A 26,542-nucleotide genomic window follows, 5' to 3' on the forward strand; every position below is an offset into this window, starting at 1 on the left:
TGATTGATCTTGGCTGGCCATATTTATGTACCTAAGATTTGACTGGTGGTGGCAAAAATTCCACTGTTGCTCTTATGGCTGAATCCAGAATCAGAATAGGAAGACACCACAGTTATACAACTGGGTACACCAGGGTAGGGTAGCCACTTGGGGACATCAATGCAATTATTTTATCACAATAAGGAAGAATGAGGAAATATTACTTGTTTCAAACATGTTGAATCTGAGATACCAGTGGGACTTTCAAGTTTGATAAACACATCTAGAGCAGAAATTCCCAAAGTTTTTGTCTTAAGACCCCTATACAGATTTAAAAAGTATTGATGATACTAAGGAACTTTTGTTTATATAGGTTATGTCTAACGACATTTACCTTATGAAGAATTTTTTACTTATTTAAAATACACCCCATTATGTTAACATACTGCTTTTATCATAAAAGACATTAGAAGACTGGCATTGTGTATTTTTTTGCAAACTTCTTTAACATTTGGCTTAATAGAAGATAAGTGGACTCATATCTACTTCTGCATTCTATCTGTTGCCAGATCACCTATCATGTGATCTCTGGAAAAAATCCACTGTATGAAAAGGCAAAGATCATGCTATTATGACAAAAATATGTTTTGCCTCTAGACCCTGAAAGGCACATATTTTGGAAACCACACTTTAGTAATATAGGGGTTCAGTGAAATATTGAGGTCCACAGAAAAGTGGAGTCCTTGAAGGAACAGCTAGTGAAAGAACAAAAAATAGTAGCAACCAACTTCACCATATTTATCAACTCCTTTTAACAGTCTAAATTATTTTAGGTAACCATAATTTTCTCATTTAGAAAAATTACCAAACTCCTTACTACTCTTTATACTTTGCGAACTCTTCAATTAAGCCTTGAATGAGTTCAAAATAGGAAAAAAGCTCATATTTAGAGTTTAACAAATGTTACTGACCAATGTCATCATCACTTAACAAAACATTTCACAAGAGACTTTTTATTGATTTTTCAAAAAGCAGTTACTATTTTAAGGTACAGCTTATAAACAAACCAATACCTTTTTTTTGTCAACATGAAAATATTCATTTTTTTCAAACGTTTCTGGACTAGGGATTTTCGAGTTAAATCCAGCTCCTGACATAGACCTTCTATCCCAGTGGTCGGCAAACTCATTAGTCAACAGAGCCAAATAACAGTACAATGATTGAAATTTCTTTTGAGAGCCAAATTTTTTAAACTTCTTCTAACGCCACTTCTTCAAAATAGACTCGCCCAGGCCATGGTATTTTGTGGAAGAGCCACACTCAAGGGGCCAAAGAGCCGCATGTGGCTCGCGAGCCGCAGTTTGCCGACCACAGTTCTATCCTAACTGTAATACAGTTTGCACATTAGCCTGCACTTATGTTAACACTCATTCAACTACCACAGAATAGTAAAAGAAATAGTTTCTTCAATCTATATTTCTATTTTAGCTGAAAATTCTATTCATTTACAGAAGACCTCTGGTCTCTTCTTCCCTTCCCATTCCTTTTATAACTTGCTGTTCCATTTACTGCCAGTTTTCTATACTCCATTATGAATCATTCTTATAGTCTTTAAATATACATTTTCCATTCACTTTATGCCTGCTTGTGTCTCTAATCTTTATTAAACACATAGAACTACATACATATAAACTAATATTTTTCAAAAGTCCAAATTTCAACAAATGCATTAATTAGGGTAGGTTTGAATTTTTTTAAATTGAGAATAATCATTTATTCAAAGAATTCTGCCTTGTGGCTCAGTTGGTTGGAGCATTGTCCTGTACACCAGAAGGTGGTGGGTTGGATTCCAGTCAGGGCACATACCCAGGTTGTGGGTTCAATCCCCAGTGAGGAAGTGTGCAGTTGGGAACCAATTTTTGTTTCTCCCTCTCTCTTTCTCTCTCTGAGATCAATTAAAGAAAAATTTTTTTAATCTACAAATAAAAATGACATCCATAATAAGTATGCCTGAATTTGGTTCACCAATAAGGATTTATGCATATCCAACTTTTTAATATAAATTAAGGCATTAAATCCATGATTACCTTTCCCAGTAGACATATAAACAAAACATAAATAGATGGTGTCATTTTTTAAAGTGTGTTTAACAATGGAAAACAGAAGTACAAAGGTCAATTTTGAGTGAGACCCATCTAGTGCTATTTATTCTAAAAAATAATGTCAAAAAAAGAAATGGAAGATGAATCATAGTTAATTACTGAGTTCAACTTAACTGCTTATATATTGATTACATTCTATTGCAGGTACCTGTATAACTGCAAAGATGTTGTATTACGAAGAAACACAGCTGGAAGTCTGGGCTTCTGCATTGTAGGAGGTTATGAAGAATACAATGGGAACAAACCTTTTTTTATCAAATCCATTGTTGAAGGAACACCAGCATATAATGATGGAAGAATTAGGTAACAATAACAACTATTTTAACAAAGAAATTTATATTCAAATATTTTGTTTTATGTATTTTTGTGCATAAAAAAAAGTATGGCCCTTCTTGAAAAAAGGCATGTATTATACCTTTCATATTGGTCAGAAATTAAACACATTTATGTAGCACGCAATTTCTAAGAAATCCAAAATGATTAGTTACTTGGTCCCATATAGCAACTTGCTTATGAATCCCTTCTAAGGCAAGCTGATTTTAGAGAGTTTGCAGAATTTAAAGTGAGGAGGGGAGAAGTGATTTAATTAAAATTGACAGATATAGCAAAAATTAGGACCTCCAATTAAACTTGAATTAACTTCAGCTATGGATCAAAATATTAATCATATACCTTGTTTTATTTTTTTAGATGTGGTGACATTCTTCTTGCTGTCAATGGTAGAAGTACATCAGGAATGATACATGCTTGCTTGGCAAGGATGCTAAAAGAACTTAAAGGGAAAATCACTCTCACTATCGTTTCTTGGCCTGGCACTTTTTTATAGAATTGATGGGTCATAGAAAATCACAAAGTTGAAACAATATATTTATCTTGTCAATTTTTGTATTTAAAGGATACGTTATGAAAATGTGAACTTTAATATCAGCAAAATTATGATCTAATGAAAGCCAATTGCACCTCAGAAAATATAATTCTCAAAACAAACATTACTAATAGTTTTTATTCAGTGTGGAGGATTTTGCATCACTCTACGTTTACGTTTATATTTTTCTATTTAATAAAAAGCTCTTAAACAGCTGAAATGGTTTGTATGCCCTCAAATGAATTCGAATCATAAAATTAAATTAAAAATTTGAGTATTTTAAAAATAACTTACAGCCAAATGATTTTAAAAGTGCATTACTGGAAAATGTTCCTTTCATCAAATGAGAAATAAATATTTTTTAAAATTATAGTTGTCTTTAAGTATGTGATATTAAATTCATTTCTATTATGACTATTTACTCAGAGGATTATAAACTTGTTTGTTTTTTTTCTTAGATTTAATAGGAAATAACTAAAGCTCTTGTCACTTCTTTTTTTATTCACAATATTAAAAAATCTGCATGCTGTTCAACCAATGAGCCTTGGGAAAATCAAGAAAAGCCAAACCAGCCTCATATAGATTGCCATGAGGGAATTCAAAATTGTGATGAGTGTCCCTTGCCTGCCACAAACTACACTTGTTATTTCAGAGGCCTCCCAAATACCATTAGATTCATTCTTTTACATATAAAATTTCCCCAATTTCACCATGAACCCAATTTAGAACACTGAACACCTGCTATCAAAAAGTTGTGGTATCAAAACTGTAGGAGTTCTTTAATATGCTAAGCCACAGTGCCACAGCAGTAATGATAAAAGACTACTCTCAAGACTCAGAGGTGCCCTTTGATGCCTTTTGCAGAGAAACGTGGAGAGACTAATATTTGATTAACTCAAGGAAATGTTGGCCAAGGTGGAACCTTACCTTTATCAGATACTGGTATGTACACAGCTAAACACAGTTCTTTAAATTCCCTGATGAGTGACTCACTCACATACTTTCTTGGATATAAAATCATTGCAATCTTATTTTTTAAATATTATAAAACAAAGATTTTTAACTTAACATGAAAAATTCACTCTTTTATTTTGGGGAAAAAAGCTTTTATACTAACAGAAGACTAAAGGTAAATTTCTTAAACATTTTCCAGAAAAATAAACAAGATTTGTAGTATCTATTTCTGGGACTAATATACACAAAAGGTTATACCATGCCTATTCTGCAGGTGCAGCTTCGGTGCTCTCCTGTTCAGGGGCAGGCTCACTGCCAGCTTCTTTTCCTTCTTTGCTTCTTTTTGATTTTTTGTGCTTGTGTCTCCTGTGACTGTCTCCTTCTTCACTTTCATGGCGACGTCGACTATTACTAAAAAAAATAATAATAATTAAGAACACACGGTTTTTTTAAATTAAGTACACAAGTGATGACAAAAATCAATCCACTTGCCTAAGGTAAATTCTCAATGCTGGGTGTTAAAAGATTTAATCCATTAGCTAGTTTTTGTTGTGGTTTTTTTTTTGGGGGGGTGACTTTTATGCTGAGATTATATTTACATTATAGGCTCATCTTCACCAACATCATCCCAGATTTCCAGGGCCCATATACTTTATTCTGAAAGCCAAATTATAAATGAGAAACTAAAGCACTAAATCAGAAATGCTTTCTAAAGTTGGTTTTAGGTAAGTAATAGGCACTAAAATTTAACATATGTGTGTGCTACTGTTGTTTTTGAGACTACAAGTCCCTGAATTTTCTTCGATTAAACTGCTTTAATAATATTTACTATTCAAGACTGGTTCATATGCCAAATTCCCCCCTCCCAACAAGATAATTGTAATAAGCTCAATTCTCTCATATTCCATGATAATTTTGGCTTACTGGTATTAAATACAGGCTTGTTAGATTTAAAAATCTTTGTTGAAGCATAAAAGGAACCAACTATTTCAACAGATTATTCTTAATCTTCCAATTAGGAATACATATGCTCTACTGGTTATTGGGAAATGTTTGCTCTTACTTTCTGAAGTCAAATCAATTTCTCAACTTCAAAGTGATTCACTATTAAAGAACAGACCTTCGAGATGACTTGTGTCTGGTTTCCTCTTTCTCTCTGTGTCGTCTTTCTCTATGTCTTTCTTCTTTCTCTCGACTTGCTCTATGACGCTCATAGCCTCTTTCTGCATACTCCCTATATCTGTATCGTTCTTCATCACTGAAATTGGAATAGAAACAACTTTTATTAACAACTGGACTGTTCATGTTTCTAAACTGTAAAAGAAGAGATGTGACCCGAGTCCAAAACAGAAGCCCCTACGTTAGCATCTTATAGAGAATAGATGCAAAATGTTTGAACTGAGAGGGAAATAATGCCATTCCCAAATTAGTACTACATCTAATACAAGAACACAAAATATAAAATTGCACATCATGTTATAAGGGACCAGTTTTGTTCTGTGCTTTCATAATTGTTATAAGGTAGAAATTTTATAAAACAATGCTGTTTTTCTTCAAAAAATTGGGAGCTACAACTCATTTACATTTTAATCAGTTTTCTTTTCCTCCTCTTAGAGTTAAAAGCATGTTTGTCTATTTCAGATCTCAAACCAAAATTCTTATATTACTTACAAAAACTTGGGCACACAGGATTCTAAAAATATCTGGCTAACAATGACTACAGAGTAGAAAGTAGATAAAGGTTCTTCAACTACGTAAAGAGTATATTCATCTAATAAAGAGGTATACCAATGAAGAACAGCCCTAGCCAGTGGCTCAGTTGGGTGGAGACTCATGCCATAAACTGAAAGGTCACGGGTTCAATTCCTGGTCAGGGCACATACCCAGGTTGTGGGTTTGATCCCGTCAGGGTGCATATGGGAAGCAACTTCTACAATATCCACACAAAATGCAAGCAAAAAGCTGCTTGTAGACATACTTGCATTCTGACATCCCAATTACTTAATACTACATATGTGTGTGGTGAGAAGAAGAGATTCACATGGTTAACTTCAAATGTATAAACTTAAAGCTGCACCTCCATTTTCTGACTCTGGATAGAATGAACTGGTAAAACTGAGACTGATGGCTAGTCTTACTTTACCTCCCTAGAGCAGTCTTCTCTTCATGTCCCTTCACTCACATTCTTCTCTTCTCTTCTCTCCATCTTTCTCCTAATCCTTGAAGTCTTTTTTCTTTTTCTTTGTTCAGCATAGAAGTCAATACTTTCCACAACCTAGTATCAGTAAACTCACTTAGAAGGAATAAAAATATCTCCTAGAGCTCTGTGTGCTAAAGAGCCTTGGTTTCTAGAAATATATACAAATTATTAAATTAATGTTTAAAGAATCAAGGAGTTGAGTGATGTGAGTAGGAGCAATAGGAGACAGAATAAGGTGAACATATAAACCACATAAAAGAACAAATCTGCCTGTGGTTTCTTAGCAAAAGTAATGAGTCTGTCTGTAGTGCTATGTCTAATGCAAGAGATATTGCTGACCAAGCTGTTATTGCTTCCATACATTACATTTTTAAACCATTTTATTTATTTCATCTTTATTGTTGCAAGTATTACATATGTCCTCCTTTTCCCCCCATTAACCTCCTCCAGGCCACCCCTGCCCCAAACAAGTGTATGTATGTGTATGTATATATATATATATATATATATATATATATATATATATATTTTTTTTTTTTTTTTTCCTAACCATAAATATGCACTTTATATTTGGAAAGTGGAAGCATGTCACCTAAAAGGCAATGTGCCATGACAGATAGTGTAGAGTAGTGGGATGAGTGCAAGCAGAGTAGGCCCAGGATCACATCCTGATTCTACTACTTACTAAATGTGTGGCCTAGGGTAAGTTAACCAACCTCCCTAGGCATCCATCTGTTTTCTCATCTGTAAAATTGGCAACAATCTCTTTCAAGGTTGTTATAGAACTGACAATAGCATTTGTAAGTGCTTGGTACAAGAGAAGGCCCTCAATAAATGGCGGCTGATACACAGGCTCACCATCTTCAGTAAATTTAATGCTAAATTTTTCAGAAGTAGAACCTTTTTTTGTAAAGGTGACCGATCCTGTACTAATTATTTTTTCTGAAGCAGAATAATTAGCCCACACCAGGACAAATGAATATGGTAGTTAAATATTATCCTCTTTTAAAATGAGGCTGTCTTTGTAATGATTCCAACTGGATTTACATTAAAACAGAGTCAATTATCTCATAATTTGTCATCTGTAACCTTCTCACCCTAACACCAATTCTTGACAGCTTTGAGGCCTTTTAAGATTCGGAAGGCAGCCATATGATGGGAAACTTTCTACAGATGATAAAAGATTTGGTCTCATACATGAAATATAAAGATCCCTTCTTCTAGTCCCTTCTTTGATAAGCAGCTGCTGCACAAGTTTTTCTGGGTCTGGAAATCATTAGAGTTCATTCAAATACCCTTGAACGAACAGACTTCATTCCAGCCCACAATTAAGTGGCCTAAAGACCAGATGTTGAAACTGGTCTGTAATTTTCAAACCAATGACCCTGTAATTTGTGACACAACACATACTACATGGCATATCACTAAAATGTCTTTAAAAAAAAAAAAGGTGGGGGGGCGGGTCTTTACTTATACTTCACTTGGATTTTCCAGAGAACACTTTAGTCCTGGGATAATTCAGAACAACACAAAATTCCTCCACCTTTTGCCTTGAACTTTTAGTCAGAGTTAGGTAAACACTGACTTCTGATGCCCTAAAGCAGTGGTCAGCAAACTCATTAGTCAACAGAGCCAAATATCAACAGTACAACGATTGAAATTTCTTTTGAGAGGCAAATTTTTTAAACTTAAACTTCTTCTAACACCACTTCTTCAAAATAGACTCGCCCAGGCCGTGGTATTTTGTGGAAGAGCCACACTCAAGGGGCCAAAGAGCCTCATGTGGCTCACAAGCCGCGGTTTGCCGACCACTGCCCTAAAGCATAGCAACCTGAAAATTAGATGTGGTTTAATGATTAACACTTTAGTTTCAATAAAAATTAAGTAATGCTTGTATTTAAAATTTAATCAGATAATTTAGCCTCAAATATTCTATAAACTGTATTATTTATGTTTACTCAAAGAAAACTTACAAGCCATTTCTTTTAGTCTTCTTTCCTATCAAGTTTTGCATTAAGCTCCTTAAACTTGTAAGTATGGACATTCTAGAGATAACAGTGCTATCTCAAGTATTTTAATGACATTAGAAACTATTCAACTTTCTGGAAAGTAATGCTCTTGAACTTAACAGAATCATGCTGACCTATGTGGCTCAAGTTAACAGTACATGTCCCACCACAGAAACACAAAACACACACTCACACACAAACACATATGTATCATACCTTTACTTATTTAAAATTTTATCAGGTGCCTACAAAGCATAAGTCATATTATTAGGAACTACAGAAAGGAAAAAGATTAATATATCCTGTTCAGTTTCTTATTGTACACTGCTTTAAGTAAAGTTTTAAACTACTAACCAGTCCTAGTCACCTTAACTTATATGGTTAAATAAAAAAGGGCAGTGTATGAATAATTCTGTATCCTCAGCACAAAGCTCTGTGCCTGGTACATAAGAGGGACTCAGAAAATGTCAATCGCATAAATGAAAAAATGAATCACCACTCTCCCTTCTGCCCCCCCCCCCCCGCCACTAAAAAAGGGGGGGAAATCAAGTGCACAGGGAGTAATAAGGAAAATGAGAAAATTTTTAAACTACCTAATTTCAAGACTATAGAGGATTTTAAGTGCCTTCTCAATCACATTTTGAGAGTATGGCTCTACCATTGTCTTATGTTTCTTTACGCTTCCATTTCCTCACCTGATAAGTAGAAATTTAGACTAGATAATCCCCAAGGATCTTTTGGATTAAGAAGTATGTAATTAGACTAGAGGACTGGTGCATGAAATTCGTGTACGGGGGGGGGGGGGGTGCGGAGGGGGTAAGAGAGGTGTCCCTCAGCCCAGCCTGCACCCTCTCCAATCTGGGACACCCCTCTCACAATCCAGGACTGCTGGCTCCCAACTGCCCTCCCGTGCAGGCCTGGTCACCCCCAACTGCCCTCCCCTGCAGGCCTAGGTACCCCCAACTATCCTCCCCTGCAGGCCTTGTCCCCCCCCCCAACTTCCCTCCCCTGCAGCCTTGGTCCCCCCCAACTGCCCTCCCCTGCAGCCCTGCCCCCCCCAACTGCCCTCCCCTGCAGCCATGGTCCCCCCAATTGCCCTCCCCTGCAGCCCTGCCACCCCCCAACTGCCCTCCCCTGGAGGCCTGGTCCCCCCAACTGCCCTCCTCTAGAGGCCTGGTCACCCCCAACTGCCCTCCCCTGCAGGCCTTGTCCCCTCTCCCCCAGCTGCCCTCCACTACAGGCCTGGTTCCCCCAAACTGCCCTCCCCTGGAGGCCCGGTCCCCCCAACTGCCCTCCCCTGCTGACCTGGTCTCCCCCAACTTCCCTCCTCTGCTGGCCCGGTCACCCCTAACTGCCCTCCCTGCTGGCCTGATCACCCACAACTGCCCTCCCATGCAGGCCTGGTCCCCCCCAACTGCCCTCCCCTGCAGGCCTGGGTCCCCCCCCCCCAACTGCCCTCCCTTGCTGGCCTGGTCTCCCGCAACTGCCCTCCCCTGCCAGCCTGGTCACCCCCAACTACCATTCTCTGAAACTTTAATTTCTACATGAATTGGATTGAATTGTGTTGCTCCCTTCCTCCCAAAAATTTGTTCAACTATGTATTTACAATTTTTAAGTGGAAAAACAAACAAACAAACATTTTATGCCCTAGCTGGTTTGGCTCAGTAGATAGAGCGTCAGCCTGCGAACTGAAAGGTCCCAGGTTTGATTCCGATTAAGGGCACATGCCCAGGTTGTGGGCTCAATCCCCAGTGGGGGACTTGCAGGAGGCAGCCGATCCATGAATCTCTCCCATCGTCAATGTTTCTATCTCTCCCTCCCTCTTCCTTCCTATCTAAAATCAATAAAAATATATTTAAAAAAAAAGAAAAAAAAATTTTAGATGGCAAGATATGTGAGGGGGTACAAAGTTTTCAAAATTCTTTTAAGAGAGAACAAACAAATTTGAAGACTATTGCTTTAGGTAATGAGAATCCCTATGAATTAAATAGCCTTGATGCTTTTAAAATTGTTATCCTAAATACTCTTCGAGCAATGCTTTCTGAACTAAATCGGATTTTCCATCCTACAATCAAATACAAATTGTCAAGTACACATTAAATATATGTATACAAACTCCAGCACACTCAACAAACCTGTTGAAAACACTTGGTGTAGGACTATGATCACGCTCTCGCTCCCTCTCTCTGGTGCGCTCTCTTTCTCTGTCTCGATCACGATCTCTATCTCGGTCTCTGTCTCTGTCTCGGTCTCTGTCTCGGTCTTTCTCTCTTCTTGAGTAATAGTCCCATTGCTTGCTGGTGTCCACAAGACTAGGCCATGAAGGAGCAGAACCAGGAAGGTGGGGAAAGGCAACTAAAGAAAAAACACACAAAAAACAAAACATAAAGATTAAAAACAAGAGTTTTGGTACTTAAAAAACAAGAGAAAAAATAAAAAGTACTAGAAAATAAAGACAAAACTCCCACCAAAAGTGCTTCATTAGATTATAATGCAAACTTATTTTATAACTAGAAAAGATAAATGACATAGCGTGAATACCCTGATTGGGGGAATATAAAGAAACCTTAAAGACTTAACATAATCATTTTGCAAGGTGAACAGGAACCAGAAATAGATACACCACAAAATTCCCCTTATCAAAAATGTAAACTAGAATAAATTAGGACATCTTCAAAGTATTGAGAGAAAATGGTAGTCAATCTAGGAACATGTAGTCAACAAATCATATTTTAAAAATAAGAAAAAAACAAAGGCATTCATAGATAAACAAAAAGAACAAAGGTTATAATCAACAGAGTTCACCAAAAGATAGATGTACAACGCATTTTAAGAGTAAACACACACACACACAAAAGAATGTATAATTTCAAAACAATATAGGGAAAAACAGAATATTTTAAAATCTGCCAATTCAAAAAGATTTGGAAAATACAAGGGTTGGGTAGACAAGTTTATTAGCTCAACAATCAGCATAATATAAAAGGCACTGACTTCATCAGTTATATAACAGATTTTTGATTTGTACTTTAAATAATTCCTATTATATTCTGAATATAAGACATAAAAACATAAAATGGTTAATAGCAAAGGAAAAAATAAAAAAATATTAAATGTTCAATTCCCGGTCGGGCACATGCACAGATTGTGGGCTCAGTCCCCAGAGTGGGGAGTGCATCAATGATTCTCTGTCATCACTGATGTTTCTATCTCTCTCCCTCTCCCTTCCCAAAATCAATAAAAATATTAAAAAAAAAAAAAAGAGAGAGAGAGAGATGCAAACTGTCTTGGAGGGAAATTTAATCTTTAAAAAAAACTACATCAGAAAAGATGGTGCATAATCCATGGTCACATACAACAGTGTGCTAAAGGTGGGCAGGGAACAGGTTGGGCAAAAAAAGGGGAAAATGAGGGACATTTGTAGTACTGTCAATAATGAAAGTAAACTTAAAAAAAAGAAAATATGAAAAATTAATATGATAAGAACTTAGAAAAGCACAGAATAATCTAACAGAAGGGAGATAATAAAAAGTCAAAATCAAATAAACAGAAAACTACCACACAATTAAAAAAGCAGAGAGTTGGTTTTTGAATACTAGACAAATAAAACACAACAATCTCTGACAAGATTACAAAAAAGAGGCCACATAAACAATATTAGAACCAAAAAGGGACCACAACTACAGATCCTGCAGAGATTAAACAATACATAAACTATTATACACTTGATACCAACACATTTATAAACTTAGCTCAGTCTACTTCTTAAAAATAAATTACCAAAGAAAAGTGACTCAAGAATAAAAAGAAATCTTAATCATCCTATAACTATTAAAGGTATTAAATCAGTAATTTAAAACCTTCCCACAAAACCAGATTGTCTTACAGCTGAGTTTTTATGAGCTTATACAGTACCATTCTAATACTACACAAACTTCCAGAGAAAAGGCAAAAAAGACCATTCTCTAACTTTTCCCACGTGGCTTGTATAGCCTCAATACCAAAACCAGTTAAGGATAGTACAAATAAAGGAAAATCACAGGCCAATCTTACATATAAACTTAGATGTCAAAATCCTAGACAAATCAGTTTTTTAAAGTAGTTAATCATGACGAAGTTAGATGTATGTCAGCAAATAAACAGTGCCTATTAAAAAATATTATAAATCTGCCACATTAATAGACTAAAGAAAAACAGTATGATCATCTCAGAAAGCAGCTGATAAAAATCAATATTCATATAGTTCAAAAGCACTTGGAAAATTAGAAGAAATTTTCCATAATCTGATGTAGGGTTCTATCAAAAACTTAACAGTAAAGTAGTAAAAATTATAAAAGTGTAAAAAAAAAAAGATGTAAGAACTCCACTTTCAATACTTCATTATATTGAGGTCTTAGAATGTAAGATGGGGCGGGGGGGTGGGGGACAAAATCATTACCTGCTGATATTATTGTCTGAAGAGACTTGACAAATTATAGTGAGAGTTCAATAGGTAAATGGCTACATGATCAACATATGTATCTTTTTTTATTTATGTATATATCTGTATTTGCATAGAAATATACATAAATAAAACAAAAACCAATTCTATTTCTAAATATAGGCAAACAGAACACGCGGTTCAAATGAATATATCATTTACAACAACAAAAGCATTAGGTGCCTATATCTAAATCTAACTGAAAAAATGCAAGTGTATAGAGATAATTATGTAACTGAAACACATTAAAAAGCATCTCTTTAAATGAAGAGTGAGTCCTTGTTCATAGGTGAAATCATGTTGTAAGGCATGAATTCCACACAAACTGATCTAGAGCATCAACTGAATTCCAATACTATGGTATGAGAGCAATGACTCCAGAGCCAGGCTGCATGGTTTCAAATCGTGACTCTGTCACTTACTGTGGAAAGTGGGAAAAGTACTTAATCTGGCTGTTCTTCAATTTCCTCCTCCATAAAGTGAAAATAATAACAGTATGCTTACTTTGTAAGGCTGTCAGGATTACATTAGTTAACAGTGTCATATAATAAGCATAATATATTTGCCAGTTATTAATCAAAATTTCAAAAGCTTTTCATGAAACTTGTAAAACTGATTCTAAAATGAATATGCAAGAACAATGGCTCAAGAATACTTCTGAAGCTGAATAAGGTACATTTTGCTGAATGAGACAGCAGAGCTACTATAAAATTTACATGTAAGATAGTGTGGCATTATTAGCACAAGATAGTAGTTAAATAAATCAAATGAATAGTCAAGAAAGCAAATAAACAGATTCAAGCATACATGAAACTGGATACATGAATGGAGGTGACACTATAGATCCCTCAAGAAGGATAGACTTATTCAACAAATTGCACTCGGACAATTATACCTTTACTCTATAACATAGGCAAAAATTCATTTTCTAGATGGGTTATGGATGTACACATGAAAAACAAAATTTGAAAACTTTTAAGGGATCCCTAGCCAGTATTGCTTAGTGGGTAAAGCGTCAGCCTGCAGACCAAAGAGTCTTGGGTTTGATTCCTGGTCAAGGGCATGTACCTTGGTTGCAGGTTCAATCCCCAGCCCCAGTCGGGGGTGTGTATGGGAGGCAACCAATCAGTGTGTGTCTCTCAAGGTGATGTTTCTCTATCTCCCTCCCACCACCTCCCACCCCCACCTCTAAAACAAAAACAAAAACAAAACAAAACAAAAAAAAACACAGGAAAAATATCCCCAGGTAAGGATAAAAAAAAAACACAAAAACTTTGGGGGGAAAATATGCATTGGAAAATATTTTTTTAATATACTCAAGGTTGAGAAAGTCAAAATCCAAATATGAACCCACAATTAAAATGTAGTATGACTTTACATAGTTGATGAAGTGTATGACAATAATTTTAATATATTTGCCATTGGAATGTTCTCCTTTGAGTGGTTTATTATAATTATATCTATAATACACAATGTTTGCACAGTCATAATAATGTAAATAAGGTTACTGTTTAGTTTTTAGAATAAAAAACGTGCCAGAGGACAGATAATTTTGGTTGCAGGACAAAATATAAATGTTGTAAGTACAAGTACAGCTGGCCAAAGTTGGAAAGCAGGGGGGGAAGAGGTAAAGGCTTAGAAAGATGAACAGTTGTGATTGATGGTATAAGAAAAAGAGGGTAGGTATATAAATAAAAAAAGGAACCAAAATGATGTTAAAATTTCCCTGATGGGAAAAGGAGATAGTAAACAAGATACACATGTATCATAGTAGAAAGATAACACATGATATCTGAAGTTATATAAATAAGAAATAGGTGATATTATGTAGAAATGCCATGCAGACTATCAGAACTAAAAACCATTAAAAGTGCTTATGTTCTTCCATATTCCTTCAAAAAAATTAAACTAGGTCTTATTTTATAAGCACAATCTCCATTCCAAAGCTTTGTTTGACAGGATAAAGAAACGCCTAACTTTCTTGTATTTAATTTTTACAATGTTTTATAATTATTATTACTGAAAAAGTCCTTTATTTTTTTAAAAAAAGTCTCAGAGAAGAGTTAGGGGTGGTAAACAGTGAGCATAAAATGCTTGCTTTAGGGATTAAAATTATGCATGTAATACTTTGAGAAAAAGTAAAATCCTATATAATAAAAGCATAGTATGCAAATTGTCCCCTTGACTAGGATTTTGTCCAGAAGTCTGAAGGGGGGGTGGGGGTGGGGGGGGGGGCGGGGAACAGCCAAGGGAAGGGAGGGAGGCCCCAGCCAGCAGCTGGGCAGCTGTTAGGGACCCTACCAGTGCATGAATTTCATACACTGGGCCTCTAGTATTTAATAAGCATTTTTTTTTAAATGAAATCTTCCACAAAGAAACTGTGCATGTAATCTCAAGAATAAAGACTTATTCTTTCTGATATGAGCTATTCCTCATGTTCACTTGTATTGCAAAACATACACAAGGAATTTAGTCACAAAGCACAAAATGACAGGTGCTATAAGAGGTAAAAATTTTAATTAATTTAATAGGTAATGCTTATCAAATACATATTACAGGTACTGTGCTCAGCACTTTATGTTCAAACTTCATTTTGCAGATGAGGAAAATGACTTACGTTATTTAACTTATCCAAAGTTAGTTACTAAGATAAGTTGGACCCAGGACTCAAACCCAGGCTATCTACAATTATGCTACACTGCCTAACAGTGTAGAAAAGGGAAGGAACTTGGAGCTTGTGGGAGATGGTAGGGATAATCATAAATAAAACAGCTAATATTTGAGTGTTTATTAAATGGCAGGACTAAGGTGCTTTAATGTATTCTCAGTGAATTTCATCTTATGGGAAAATTTTGCTCTCCATTTCATGGTTGAAGACTTACAAAAGACACATGAACAAAGATTTCAACCCAATGAGTATGACTTCCTGGGAACTCATTTAAAAAAAAAAGTGGTATAATCAATGAAACAAGTCAGTCAACAGAAAGACTACCTTTTTGTTGTTGTCCTCACCAGAAGATATTTTTTCCACTGATTTTCAGAGAGAGTGGAAGGGAAGGGGAGAGACAGAGATAGAGAAACCTCCCACATGCACCCCGACTGGGGCCAGCGATGGAGCCTACAACCCAAGTATGCGTCCTTGACTGGAATCAAACCCAAGACCCTTTGGTCTGTGGGTCGACACTGTACCAGGGGTCCTCAAACTACGGCCCGCGGGCCACATGCGGCCTGCCGAGGACATTTATCCGGCCCGCCGGGTGCCGCTGCCTGTCCTGCTTAGCAGCCGACTCGTCCCGGGCCCGCAGTGCGCATAGGAATTTGTTCATAGTTGTTTTTTTAAACTATAGTCTGGCCCTCCAACTGTCTGAGGGACAGTGAACTGGCCCCCTGTTTAAAAAGTTTGAGGACCCTTGCTTGAGCCAAACTGGCCAGGGCAACAGAAAGGCTACTTTTTGATATGAATGAATGGCATATGTGGCTTTGAACAAGGTGGGTCTGAAGGACAGTACAACCCTCTGATACAGATATCTAAAGGGTAACTATAAGTATATGACTGATACTTATAGCAAACCTATCACCAAGACTTACAAATTCTACTGTATAAGACTTTGAACTATTCAATTCCCTCCATTCCCTAATGGTACTATCTAAAAAGAGGACACCATAATTTCTTCCCATTTCCCTAATGGTACTACCTAAAAAGAGGACACCATAATTTCTTCCCATGGATGACAGTCGTGTACCATTTAACGACAGAGATACGTTCTACAAAATACATTATTAGGCAATTTCTTTGTACAAACATCAGAGTGTACTTACACAAATTTGGATGGTACAGCCTACTACACACCTAGGCTATCTGGTATAGCCTACTAATCCTATGCTACAAGCCTGTACAGCAAGCATGTCAAACTCACGGGCCACAGGCCGTATGCAGTGCGACCCAGCCAATATAACAGTATGTAAGAAATATCTTAATAAAAATGTCATAACTTAATTTTTACAATATCCTGTTATACATAATTATTAATAACGAACTACAACATTTGCTAATGACTGATCACTATAATCGTGGTGCATTCATTTCCCTTACACGCCTTACACACAGGCGCAACATTTCTCTCCACTAATACTAAGCAGCGAGTATTTTAGCAGCTGATTGCCATGTCATTAGTCTTACACTGACTTGTTTAGTGTGCACAACAGGAAATATTTCACTTTCAGAGAACAAGAAAAATAGGTTTATTCGCATTACAGTTGTGCAGTTATTCAGTGTCTGTTAAGTTAATGTTCAAGAAAAAATATTAATTTTTATTAAAATGTTCTATTATTTTAATGATTACTCATTTATATTTCAGCCCTTTGTATTCAGCATGTCTCTACTGAAATAAACCTATGTTTCTATGAAAATTGAAGTTTTGTTTTTTTTTTGTGGCCCACATAAACTTAAACCTTATTTGGCCCGTGTTAGCCTTTGAATTTGACATGCTTGCTGTTCAGCAAGTTACTGTACAAAACAACACAAGGTTACATCAAGCACAAGAGAAAATTAAGCAATCAAGAGATGCAGTAAGCATGAGGTGTATGAGGCTGGCAGAACATGCCATACTGTATTATAGCAAACTTTTTCTTCTAAGTAGAAAGAGCACACTGTAAAAATAATGATAAAAAGTATAGCATATTAAATACATAAACTAGTAACATAATCCTTCATTATCAAATATCATGTACTGTACATAACTGTATGTGCTATACTTTTATACGAATGGCAACACAGTAGGTGCACTTATAACAGCATCACCAGAAACATGTGAGTAATGCATTACAACAGTTATGACGTGACTAGGTGATGGGAATTTTTTAGCTCCGTTATAATCTTACAAAGGGCGGATGCACAAAATTCATGCAAGGGACTTGACCCCGGCCACCCCCCTCCCCCGGAGGGCCTCTGCCACGCCACACCCCACCTCGCGGCTTTGTCCAGAAGGACATCTGGTCTAATTAGCATATTATGCTTTTATTATTATAGATGGGACACAGTCATATATATGGTCTGGTCCATCACTGACAGACGTGTCCTTATGCAGCACTTGACTGTACTCCAACAGCTTCTTGTTCTCCCAATCAAGCAGGCATCTCAGCTATTCTACCACCCACAATTTCCTCACAATAGGTAGCCAAAATGGACCTTTACCAATGTAAATCTAGCCATTTCAGAACTCACCATAATACTAAACTGCTCCTCACAGCTCTCTGAATCAGGCTGAAACCATACAGCAGGACTACAAGGGCCTGCATGTTCTTTTCTTATCTTTAGGCATTCACCATTCATTCTTTACACTCCAGCCACACCACACTTCTTTCAGTTCATACACCAGCACAGCTGGTGTGGCTCAGCAGTTGAGTGTCGACCCATGAACCAAGAGGTCACTATTCACTGTTCAATTCCTGGTCAGGGTGCATGCCTGGGTTGCGGGCTTGATCCCTGGAGGAGGTGGGGGGGTAGGGGGGCGTGCAGGAGGCAGCTATCAATATTTTTCTCTCATCATTTATGTTTCTGGCTCCCTCTCCCTTCCTCTCTCTGAAGTCAATAAAAATATTTTTTAAAAAAAGCCCACCACATTCTCACTACCATGTCTTTGAACATGCATTGAATCCAAGTTACATCATCTATAGCTCCACCCCTCTAGAGTGGGAGACCCCTTGCACTATGTTCCCATGACACCCTCTTCTATCACCTGCTATTTCCTCACTAGCCTATAAATTCGATAAGGGCAAACTTAGGTCTAGGTCTAGTTTACTGTATCTCTAAAACCTAGTACACTGCACAGCACTTTTAAAAGTGGTATCAGCTCTTAGAATGAATAAAGTTAAGAGTGAACATAATTGAGGACCTTGCCAAATGATCTAGAAGAAAAGATGAACCACTGATGAGGAAATATCAGAACAAGGCTAGTGGGATACTACAAGTCAAATACCAGAAAGATTTTGGACAATGAAGACAATTTGGTAAAAAATCCTAAATCCTTTTAGGAAAAGACATGGTATAAATATCCCCTGTTGTGTCACCATTAATTAATTATAAAAAGTATAGTCAATAAAGAAAAATTATTCTGTTAAGAAACCATAAATGTAAGACTTACTCCTTTAGTTAATATTTTTTAATTGTTCTGTAAAATAGTATTTTAAACCATGGAAGTATGATTTTATTGCTATAAAAATATTTTAAGTCCTTTAATGATTCAAATTGAATGTGGTAACTAAAAACACTTACCATTGCCATATGGAAAAGCACGTGCAGAACGACTATCATAACCAGAGGAATGTCCACTGTTGAAGAAAAAATGTATTTTTATGTGTTCAAATAAGTTCTAAATTTTAATAGTTTGGTACAAAACAAAGGCAGAATTATGACTTCTTTAACAACAATAAGCTTTAAGTCTATAATTTAAATTTTAATAGTAAAAACACAGGATTTTTAACCTCCAAATATATTAAACCTAATACCCAGTTGTAAAGAAAAATATAGCTTACTAGTATAACATGAATAATCCAATGAATTCATCTTAACTCACAAGATAACAGAAACTTTGAGGCTAACAATATTTAAAACTTAATTAAAATTTAGTCTTAAGCCCTAGCTGGTTTGGCTCAGTGGATAGAGCGTGAGCCTGCGGACTGAAAGGTCCCAGGTTCGATTCCAATCAAGGGCACATGCCTGGGTTGCAGGCTCGATCCTCAGTAGGGGGCGTGCAGGAGGCAGCCAATTGATGATTCTCTCACATCATTGATGTTTCTATCTCTCCCTCTCCCTTCCTCTCTGAAATCAATAAAAATATATATTTTTTAAAAATTTAGTCTTAAAAAAATTGGTCTGTTATCAATCAGAAATTCAGCTCTACTGACAGGATCAACAAATAATACTTAACATTTTGATTGAGAAAACAAATATATATTTAAGAAGGACTTAATAATAAAATTAAAATCTTTATGTTCTCACAAGTCACACTTCACTGAGTTTTATCATGTTCTTTGAAAATCATATGCATGGTTTTAATGCTATTGATATAATACGGTTCTCACAATTTTTGTCTTCTTATATCATTTAAATAACTTTTTCAGAAATACACTAATTTTGTAGAGTTTATTTGCCAATTAAGCAGAAGTAATTATAGCCACCATTAGTGGTTTCTATCTGTCAAGAATTATGTTGATGCTTTATATTCACTATCTGTTTTAATCTTCACAATTCTATCAACCCCACTTGGTAAAAGAAGAAACTAAGTCTCAAAGAGTAGTCATAAACTTTGCATAGCAACACAAAACTGGTAAATTATGAAGGCAAAATGAGAACCAGTTCTTTTTTATTCCAAAGCCTCTGTTGTTAAACACCATATTGCCATCCATGAGGTAAAAATTATTTAGCACAGCATTCCAACTAACAAAAACCATAAATGCAGGGTATAAAAATAAGGGTTTTCTCATACAGAATGGATCCAATCCTCCATTGTGGAAGCTGAGTTGCAGCAGGGTAGCAAGGAATAAGTCAGCTTTTCTTTATTATGGTCCCTGATAACAGTTGTCCTTACCCAATCCTAAAACAGACATGCTTTATTCATGATTACCAGTCACCTTTTTGTATTTTCCACAAAGTTGACTACTGTCAATTTTCAAAATCAAATTAGGAGTTTCTTTAATCAGTGTGTCATAAATCAAGGGAAGATATTTCAAAATACTATCATTTAGTTTTCTTTGTGTTTTGTTATTGGGCTATATAGGTCCAAGTCTTATATCAAAGTAACTAACATAGATCTAGACTTACTCATTAAAAGGCAGGTACTACTGTTTATGAAATCAAATCTTTGAAAATATTACCAAAATATGTATGATTCTTCTGTCAAAAGCCTATCAATGGTAAAAATTTTACAGTATACACAATTATTTACCTTTCTATTGTTGGTATAAGAGATGGAGGTGGAGCACCTGGTGGAGGAGGAAAACCTGAAACAATCAATCATAAGAAAAAAAAGTTAAGAGAGTGTATATTTAATGGCAAGAGAGAAACAAAGTTGCTACATATCACTAAATTTTTCTGGGGACATAACATGCTTCTCTATGTTATAATGGACAGAAAAAAATGGAGCGTAAGCTTATAAACAGGTATTAGAATAATAAAATTTTAAATGAACAGTCTTGTCTAATACATAGAGCACAAATTGGGAGTCAGGACACTCGGTCTTATTTTCAGCACCACACACAGCCCATTTTGTGAGTATGAGAAAGTTAATTTCAATGCCTTACCTTTTCCATATATAAAACAGTAGTGTTGCCACCAGATATATTATACTTAAAAGTATTTTAGTAGAAAAGCAAATAAAATAACATTTACCTCTTTTAAAAATTTTTTTGAGTTTTAGATGTGTAGAAATTTTCTTAAAATGTGTAACATATAAATAAAATCTTACCAGTAGATATAATAACTGCTTAAGGCTGAGAATATCCATCATAAAATGTTTTAATAGCACAACCCTAAAAAACTATTTTACAAATAAAGGCACATAATTATAGTTTTGCATTAGTCTGGAAAGAAAATAATTTGCACCTTGATATTATGAGGTCTGCATTCTCAATAATTCACAATACCTAAATGTAATACCATGGAATGTGGCTAAATGGGACCTTTAACAGTTAATCTATTCTACACTTTCCAATTCAAATAGGCAAAAAGAATCCCAACAAAGACTAAGATTCTACAACTTATGATACCAATTGCTTCCTAGTTTTAACAACTCTCACTACTGGGAAATGCATTAAAGTATATTATTTAAATTTCTCACACTGCAATACATATGCTATCCTGAATGAGGGCAAGAAACAATCCATTGTCATATTCTCTAACACCTTCTACATATTAAAAACATTTCCACTAGACCTCCTTTTTAGTATTCTAAGTAAAAATAAATCCCAGTTCTCTTAACCCTTCTCAAAAGTCCAATTAAATCAGTTTTGGCCCTTTTACAAGCTGTTTCAAATTCACCATGCTCATCTTCCCTGTATCCAGTTTTGGGATTTATAAATCCTCTACTGAACATCTTAGAAGTATACAGTTTAGCAATTACCACATTAGTACTCAAGAGTCCACAATCCTGCTTTATACAGTTTTTAAAATCACATTTCTTTTTAAACTAAAAAGACACACCAATGATTCCTTTATGACTTCTCCTAGTAAGTCTTTTTTAGCTACATTCATAGACAGTCAATGACTATCTCATATCTAAATATGTATACTCACCTATGCTATCTAAACTCCACTGTTTCTGTTTATCAAGGTCATTTTGATCTTAGACCCACCCTTCCAAGAACTTTCACTTCTCATTATCTTTATGCTCCTTGGCTTTTAATGCTGAACTAAGTTAACACACTTGCTGCCACATTTGTATCACACTACCATAAAACCCTAAAAATTTTTTTTAAATAACACTGGGCCACACATAACTATTGATCATACCATTATAACAATGAACAATTTAACCACTCAGAGAACAACCATCTGTCCAGTTATCAATCTACCTAACAGTGTGGCTCAGAACATATATTCTCATAATACTGAGTTATGCCAGCAGGGTAAAAAAAAAAATCAGAAACCATAATTAAGTCAAGATAAATGATCTTTCTTGTCTCTTACAGTCACTTTATCATATAAAAAAATTCCTTGGTATTTTTAATAAAAATTTTATTTTTTTATCCTATACTCAGTTCTCTTCAACCAATTGACATGGTGAGAATTTTCTCAGAATCTCTATTTCTACAGAGATGGGTAAGACAGGTATAAGAAAACTAATTATCTTAAAACTGGAATGAAGCAAAGGCAGAGCTGAAAATAGGACCTTGAAATCCCAATAGCCTATTCCATATTCTAATCGTATCAACACTGTCCCTCCTGTAACTATAGGCTTGAAATTTCATGTTTATTAACAATGATGGAGAAAACATGGAAAAAGTTTTACCTGGAGGTGGTACAGTTATTGGAATACCTAAAAAACAAGTGATGAAATTTAATATAGTAACTGGATTTTATAATCTGTAATGTATTTATGCCATCACCAAAAAACACCTTTGAATTAAAACCCCTCGCCTCATTATCCTGGCTTATTCACTCAAGAGAAGCATTCTATTTTCTTGCAGAGGACCAACAATTCGAGTATAACATCTGACTTCCTGATGAAAAACCCAGTCTAACAACTTGATAACAGGTTTCCCCCACAAGTTGTAATCACAAAGTTAGACAACAGTTAAAAAAAAGCACACTTGTGCATACACAAATATCCAACTCTATGAAAATAACACTAAGTTTGATCAACATATGATCTTGTTATTTTAACATTTTAATAGGGAAATTGATCAATGGGCTCTTTAATGCTGTAGATACTGCAAGGTTACTCTGAAGATGATGGGTATTCACTTAGTAAAGCTAAGTGGGACATTCAAGTGTTGATTTGTATTGTTTTTAATGCTGTTGAAAGGAGGGGTGGGAGGTTACTTCCCTTGATTTGTGGGAGTAGAGAAAGGGGGATAGCCAATTCATATATATATATACACCCACAGGGCATGTTAATGTAGACAATTTACTTCTACAGGAGTCAGAAAATATTAATTTGAGTGACTCTCATTCATTTGCACACATTATAAACTTTAAGAAATTTTCAACTATGTACAGACATTCTAAGTTTATACTAGTCAAATGTGCCCTTAAATCCTAATGTAAAACTTATGCGGCATGCACACTGTAACTACTTTTTGTTTGAAGAAAAATAGCATTACTAAGTAGAAAAATAGAAAAAAATTATTTCATAAAAATTTTATACCATAACTTCAACAGAGCCAAAATGGTTTACTAAATCTAAATCCTATCTTATCAAAATTAGTCCAAAGAGGAAAAATAATTATTTCATTAACTAAATGCATGGGGAAAAATAATGAAAAGAGAATCACTTTCAAAAGTTTTCTTGTCAATGGAAAATCTGCTAATAATTTATTTTAAAACTTTCTCTAAGTTTTACCAGAATAGGTTTATATAAAAAGATCTTAAGGCAGCAAGTAGCCTAAAAATGGAGAATGCCCACCTGATTTAACCACCATGAAATAAAGAGTATGATAAACTTATCAAACCAACAGGACTCAAAAAGATATGTAAAGCAGCTATCATCTTTCAAAAATCATTATGCCTTCATAAGTCTACATAAACTGATCTACACTTAAAGGCGATTCTCATCCATCCCTGTGGTTATCTTGCTGCTTTCTAAATTACTAAGCTAAAAGAATCCAGCAAACAATACAAGCCAGCAGAATCCCAGACACCTAACTAAATGGGTAAAGTAGGAAAGGCAGAGCATATTCAATATTCTTAATATCCACTATTACCTGATTTTCTTTAGAACAGTATAGGTTTTTGTCTAGCACTATCGAACTTCACTATGTAACCTAATTTTTACATTTAAACACCTGACTATATTCTTAGATGTATAAGATAAAGAACTGTATCAAATTCAGCAATCCACTCTGTAATCCTAACAACTTTACCTAAATGAACACATGAGCAGAATGTATCATTTCAGCTAATGCTCACATTCACTACAGCTTACTAAAATGTGAATTCATGCAAAATAACTAAGAAATTACTAATCAGACCTCTCAAAATTTAGTCCTCAAAAACATTTAAGTTGTCAAACTTTCACAAAACAGTGATAAGACATATAATCAAATTGTTAAGTATAGTCTGCTTTTAATTTGAATCTTACTACAATAGTATCATAGGACAGACTTTTTAAAAAATCACCTGAAAGGAATTAAGAACACAAAGAAAAATCATGCTGTCTATATAGATGCCTGTCCAATCAGTATCTACACATCAAAAAGTTGGCATGACAGCTAGAAAGGGACCTTTTTATGAGGCCTCTATTCTACCTAAGATATTTCAATGCAGCTCTTTATTGGTAAATGTTCACTGAAACATAACTATAAAGTTGAGTGAACACTATGTAATCAATTCTTTGACAATTATCAAATATATTTTCAATTCAACTAAGAAAGTTTAACATGTGATATTATGTTAGGCCAACATAATCCTCCATCTACAAATCGCTCTTTAGCATTTGACTTTCGTTAACAAAAGAGAAATAGTGTAAGGAGAGAAAAATTTAATCTCAAAAATCCCATGCTCTTAACACTCCCACCTTATTGGCCAACACATGTGCTGCCTAGCCAACAGATTTGAAATACACAAGGCAAGCACTGTGTTTTCTTTTCTGTATCCTTTATCTGTAAAATGAGTAGGGGAAAAAGTTTATTTTCCTGGAAAGTGTTTTATAACAGTAGTAAAAGTAAGATTTCTAGTACTGCCAAAAGCTTTTAGAAAAGTAGTATCCAAATTCTAAGGACCTGAACAGATTAGTAGTTTTAGTACTTCAGCAATATAAGAACCTCCTGGAGTTTGTTAAAACACAGATTGCTGAGCCTTCCCAAAATGTTTGATTCAGAAGTCTGGAGTGGAGCCAGAGAATTTGCATTCCTAACAAAGCGGAGATGATGATGTTGCTGACCAAAGACCATACTGTGAGAAACACTAGATTAGATTCTAAACTTCTCATTTGCACTACTGAATACTTCAATATTCAACAGAGGCAAAATAAATGACAGCCTATATACTATCTGCATCATCAAAAGAAAAAAGGAGAGAATTTAATTTTTCTGGTATGTAACACACACTCTTAAATATAAAGTGTGAGTGTAGGGCCAGTGGTCAGCAAACTCATTAGTCAACAGAGCCAAATATCAACAGTACAACGATTGAAATTTCTTTTGAGAGGCAAATTTTTTAAACTTAAACAACTTCTAAAGCCACTTCTTCAAAATAGACTCGCCCAGGCCGTGGTATTTTGTGGAAGAGCCACACTCAAGGGGCCAAAGAGTCACATGTGGCTCACGAGCCACGGTTTGCTGACCACTGGTGTAGGGGGACCTGAAATCCTACTTGGGAGACTGAAAAACTAAAGCAAAGAAATACAAAGACAGCATACCTGCAAAACATACTAAAAATAATTTTTTTAAATTCTCACAAAATTAAGAGGCTTCACTTTCAACAATAGCAGGAAAAAAACAAAAAATATCTATGAACTCATTCTCAATGTTGCTCATGATTATTTTGTACTATAGGCCCAATGCACGAATTCATGCACGTGTGGTATCCCTAGGCCTGGCCGGCAGCAATCAGGGGAGATCAGGGCTGGTCTTATCAGGGCCTGCTGGCCAGGGGGAGGGATGGGGGGGAAGGAACCGCGGGCCAATCAGGGCCTGCTGGCCAGGGGGAGGGACAGGGTGCGAGAGGTTGGCCGCCAGCCCCAAGGAGTGAGCCGGCCCTCGGCCCTCGGCCCTCCTAGGAAAGGGGCCGGAGGGCCGTGTCCGCCACCACCCACCCCCAGTTCCCTGTCCCACCCTAGGGCCCGAAGGCCCTGGCAGGGTCAGGAGAGGAGGCGAGGTCACCAGGCCAGGCGCAAAAGGAATGGACACCGGACACCGCCCACAGGAGGTTGGCTGTGGGAGCACACTGACCACCAGGGGGCAGCTCCTGTGTTGAGCATCTGCCCTCTGGTGGTCAGTGTGCGTCATAGCCACTGGTCGAACAGTCGTTCTGGTCGTTCAGTCTTAACGGTCGCTTCGGCTTTTACATATATAGATACCTAAGGCAAGAGTTACGGGACATGGCTTCCAATGATCCCTGTGCCTCCTGGTATTAATGCCTTTTTATACCTGTGGTATTTATATACTCCCCTTGAGTCCTGGTTGGATACAATAACTTGATTCTAACAAAATACAGCAAAAATAAGGGGATGTCAC

The 26,542-nt window shown here is 36.0% G+C and overlaps 2 protein-coding genes across 8 annotated transcripts in view; one reads left to right on the forward strand and one right to left on the reverse strand.

Annotated features, from left to right (window-relative positions):
• LNX1 (ligand of numb-protein X 1) overlaps positions 1-3,369 on the forward strand; it is a 180,020-nt gene extending 176,651 nt beyond the window's left edge. For all 3 annotated transcript variants that reach the window (XM_080660199.1, XM_080660200.1, XM_080660201.1), the window contains 2 exons: positions 2,286-2,444; positions 2,832-3,369. In XM_080660199.1, coding sequence (XP_080516325.1) covers positions 2,286-2,444; positions 2,832-2,967 — 295 coding nt within the window. In that variant the 3' untranslated portion in view covers positions 2,968-3,369. The remainder of the gene's footprint in view (positions 1-2,285; positions 2,445-2,831) is intronic.
• Positions 1-26,542, reverse strand: part of FIP1L1 (factor interacting with PAPOLA and CPSF1) — a 97,647-nt gene that overhangs the window by 12,493 nt on the left and 58,612 nt on the right. For 2 of the 5 annotated variants that reach the window (XM_080660393.1, XM_080660396.1), the window contains 6 exons: positions 22,657-22,683; positions 20,596-20,650; positions 18,924-18,979; positions 10,305-10,524; positions 5,081-5,218; positions 3,469-4,371 (listed from right to left, as the gene is read on the reverse strand). In XM_080660393.1, coding sequence (XP_080516519.1) covers positions 4,224-4,371; positions 5,081-5,218; positions 10,305-10,524; positions 18,924-18,979; positions 20,596-20,650; positions 22,657-22,683 — 644 coding nt within the window. In that variant the 3' untranslated portion in view covers positions 3,469-4,223. Of the gene's footprint in view, positions 1-3,463; positions 4,372-5,080; positions 5,219-10,304; positions 10,525-18,923; positions 18,980-20,595; positions 20,651-22,656; positions 22,684-26,542 lie in introns of those variants that run through there. The other 3 variants (XM_080660394.1, XM_080660397.1, XM_080660395.1) reach the window with 3 other exon arrangements.

The sequence above is a fragment of the Plecotus auritus genome, assembly GCF_963455305.1.
Source record: "Plecotus auritus genome assembly, chromosome: 1".
In the NCBI taxonomy this organism is placed as follows: domain Eukaryota; kingdom Metazoa; phylum Chordata; class Mammalia; order Chiroptera; family Vespertilionidae; genus Plecotus; species Plecotus auritus.